Source organism: Acanthisitta chloris, unplaced genomic scaffold (genome assembly GCF_000695815.1).
Source record: "Acanthisitta chloris isolate BGI_N310 unplaced genomic scaffold, ASM69581v1 scaffold37580, whole genome shotgun sequence".
In the NCBI taxonomy this organism is placed as follows: Eukaryota; Metazoa; Chordata; class Aves; order Passeriformes; family Acanthisittidae; genus Acanthisitta; species Acanthisitta chloris.
The window spans coordinates 1-3,880 of record NW_008652865.1 but is presented as its reverse complement, the minus strand read 5'-3'; the positions used below and the strand labels follow the sequence as shown (position 1 = coordinate 3,880).

Below are 3,880 nucleotides of genomic sequence, written 5' to 3'. Positions count from 1 at the left end.
GTCCTGCCGGCGATATGCCTCCTCTGTGGTCGGGGGCGGCAGCTATGGAGGGGCAGCGTGTGGCATGGGCTACGGCGGGGGCATGAGCGCTGGCAGCCTTGGAGGGGGCTTTGCTGGGAGCTTTCCAGGGAGCTTTGGTGCTGGGGGAGACATGCTTCTGAATGGCAATGAGAAGGTCACCATGCAGAACCTCAACGACCGCCTGGCTGCTTACCTGGACAAGGTGCGAAGGCTGGAGGAGGAGAATGCTCAGCTGGAGCATCACATCCGGGAGTGGTACAGGAAACAAGCACCTACTGCTTCAAAGGACTACAGCTCCTACTACCAGGCCATTGAACAACTGCAAAACCAGGTAGGATCACCCTGACTAATGTGGCTTCATGTCCCACATGCTATTCTCACCTGCAAGGCCTTTCTCCTTCCTCCTCCTTCCTTCCTCCTTTCCCGGGCACCAGGCTCTACCACCTGCAGACAGAAACCTGCAGAGCTGCTCCTCCTGTCACTTGGGTAAAAGTAAATCCCCACAGAGCAGGATGTGCTCTGGGGACACAGCCCCAGGCACCAGGGAGCTCCACCAGCCACAGACACTGCAGCACACGGAACCAAAATCCCACGTTCTGCAGGTGGCTCCAAACCAGCCATGTGTGGTTCTCAGTCCTTCCCTCTACTCCCACCCAGTTCATCTGGATGGAGTGCAAAGCCAAAGCACCTGGATGGCAGGATCTGAGCTCCCTTTGTCTCTGCACACACCTGCAGACACCAGGTGGAAGGACAGAGATCTTCCCTTACAATCAGCTTACATGGTACCAAGAAAATAGAGCAGACAGATCATGAGGAAACACATCTCTGGGGAAGGGTTGAACACACTCCTGGGACCTGTGGGGACTTGTCTGTAACTTGAGAGAGGGAGGCAGAGAGCAGGGATTTGGGAGGATGGTCTGTGATAGCACAAGTGTCCTTGGGCAGTACATTTGGAGTGTTATTGTTCCATATGGTTGCTGCATTAATGCAGGAAACAATTCCAAGACCCACACCAAAACCCTACCAAATCTTTAGGCCTTCTCTCTTCTTGTTCTGGAAATGCAGAATACAGAAAGACTCCTCTCCACCTTGCCCTTTTGCAGATCATTTCTGCCACTGTGGACAATAACAGACTGCTGCTGGACATCGACAACAGCAAGATGACTGCCGATGACTTCCGGATGAAGTGAGTACGTCCCTGTGAGCACTGTCTGTCTCAAATCCCACTCATAGCCTCAGGAGACAAGACAGCACTGCCCAGGCTGGTGTTACTGAGTCCTCCTGTTCTATTGGGGCGCTGAAGGATGTGTGCTATTGACTGTCAGCATCTCATTTCCCCATTCTGTCTCTCTTGTGTGACACAGGTATGAGAACGAGCTGGTCATCCGCCAGACCGTGGAGGCTGACATCAATGGCTTGAGAAATCTCATGGATGACCTGACTCTGGTTAGATCTTCACTGGAATCTGAGCTGGAGTCCCTGAAGGATGAGCTTATTGCTCTGAAGAGAAACCATGAGGAGGTACAATCCAATGCTAAATAGCACAGCCAAGGCATAATCCTTTTCTTCAGGGTTCCACTATCACATAGCAAGTCAATTCTGCCTTATGCCATGGGATTGCCCACAGTCCCAGCACAAGAAGTGACCTATGTCTCTCTTTGGTCTCCCTGCAGGAACTGAGGCAGCTGCAGTCTCAAACCAGTGGTGATTGTGAGTGTGGAGGTCAATGCTGCCCCTGGCCAAGACTTGACCAAGATCCTGAATGACCTGAGAAGTGAATATGAGCAGATCATTGAGAAGAACAGAAGGGAGGTGGAGCAGTGGTATGAAGTCAAGGTACGTAATGATGTCCAGAGTGGGACAGCCCAAACACCCTGGTACCAGGGCAGGAGGAAAGGGAGAGGCTCCCTGGAGACCTGAGCAAAATCTCAGCAAATCTCCCTGAGGGGATGTTCTCACTCAGAACGTGTCTCTGGGCTTTGACTCCACAGATGGAAGAGGTCAATCAGCAGGTCACTTCCAGCAGTCAGGACATCCAGACAAGCAGCCACCAGCTCACCGAGCTGCGACGAGAGATGCAGAACCTGGAGATTGAGCTGCAGGCACAGCTCAGCACTGTACGTGGGCAGCATCCCTCTGGGCTCTTCCCTCCTCAGGGCAGCCAGGGAGCTCCAGTTCTCATCTCCTGTGTTTCCCCTTCCAGAAAAGCTCTCTGGAAAACTCCCTGGCAGAAACTGAGACTCGCTACGGCTGCCTGCTGCAACAGCTCCAGGGGCAGATCCACTCTAGCTCCAGGGGCAGATCAATTCCGTGGAGGAGGAGCTGGCCAGCATCCGCTGCGAGATGGAGAGCCAGAACCAGGAGTACAAGATGCTGCTGGGCATCAAGAGCCGCCTGGAGCAGGAGATCCAGCAGTACCGGGCACTGCTGCAGGAGGGACAGCAGGACATCGCGTGAGTATTCCACATCATAGCAAGGGAATAACACTGAATCCTTGTGTACTTATGTGCCAATAGTAACTTCTTGTCCCTGGAGCTACTTCAGCATCTCTTTTGACTGAATATCCACTGTTAGTGGGTTTTGGTGAATGAATTACTCTCCTTTTACAGTGCCTCCCAAGCAGCTTTCCAAGGAGGTGGAAAATCTTCCCAATCATATTCTGTTTCCTACTCTCACTCCCAGTGTGGGGACATGGCAGGTAAGACACCACTTTGTAAGGATGTGGTTGGTAGTGGGTATATCTTCCCCTGTGGCTGCAACATGTTTTACAGAATAAAGTTTTGTACTTTGGGCTGGACAAGATTCCCATTTCCTTTAGCCCAGGAGTGAGGGAACCTCAGTGACTCTGTCAGAGAGGAATCAGGGGTTAAAAACCAGCAAGTCCTGCCCTTCCCTCTGCCTGGATATAAAATACAGTTTATAAACTTTGTGGGATATGATATACTTTTTTCCTTGTTGGAATAAAACCCATACAGTTCTGAGGAAGCTTCCAGGGTGCTGCTGGGTGTGGAGCCTCTGAGCCTCTGCTGCTGACACTGTGTTTTTTTTTAAGCTCAGACTTCCCCTCAAGCAATGATTTGCTCTGTCTTCACACAGGGCAGTCACGAGTGTGCTAGGGAGCAGCAGAGCATCCTCGGGCTGAGACACACTGAGCACGGACAGCGAGAGACTGACCTGGCAGTTCTGCAGCGCAGCTGAGGCAGAGGAAGGGGAAGGAGAGCCTGGTCACCTCCTCAGTGCCCCTTCCTCCACCCTGCAATGCTTGTCTTACTCAACTTGTCTTTGCCACCTGGTTCTTTGTATGAGGGCTCACACTCTGTGGATACACTGCTCTAATAAACCTTTACTTCTGCAATGCAACTCACACCAATGTGTCTGAGAAAGTGACTTGAACCAAGCTGGAGTGGCACTTGTCCAGCTCACCCATCACACAAGGGCTGTGCAGTTGTACTTGGGAACAGTCTGGGGACAATCCATTTTTCATTAGTGGACAGTGCTGAGATAATATCACTGAGCAAACAGAAAAGGCAGGAATTATGAGCTGTGACACCTTCCAGGCTCTGCCTAAGGGCACTGCCAGGTGAGACTGTCAGAGCTCTGCCCATCACTAAGGCATTGCTTTCTGGCCCCTTGTGCTGCCACTTGTACTGAAGAGAAGGAATGATGCAAGAGCAAGGAGACAGAAAATAGCAATGATGGATAATAACTGGCTGGATGGCCGGGCCCAGAGAGTGGTGGTGAACAGTGCCATGTCCAGTTGGTCACTAGAGGTGTCCCCAGGGGTCAGAGTCGGGCCCAGTTCTCTTTAATGTCTTTATTGACATGTTGGATCAGGGGATTGAGTGCACCAGCAGCAAGT

General features: G+C 51.8%; 1 protein-coding gene across 1 annotated transcript; it reads left to right on the top strand.

The window, feature by feature from the left end:
* The first annotated feature begins 7 nt into the window (after positions 1-7).
* LOC103805965 (keratin, type I cytoskeletal 15-like) lies at positions 8-3,137 on the top strand. The gene is given in 10 exon segments (XM_009078634.1): positions 8-352; positions 1,125-1,207; positions 1,386-1,542; positions 1,695-1,730; positions 1,732-1,857; positions 2,013-2,138; positions 2,225-2,308; positions 2,311-2,474; positions 2,631-2,719; positions 3,118-3,137. Coding segments are annotated over 10 exon segments (1,173 nt in total). The 5' UTR covers positions 8-64.
* The last annotated feature ends 743 nt before the right edge of the window (positions 3,138-3,880 follow it).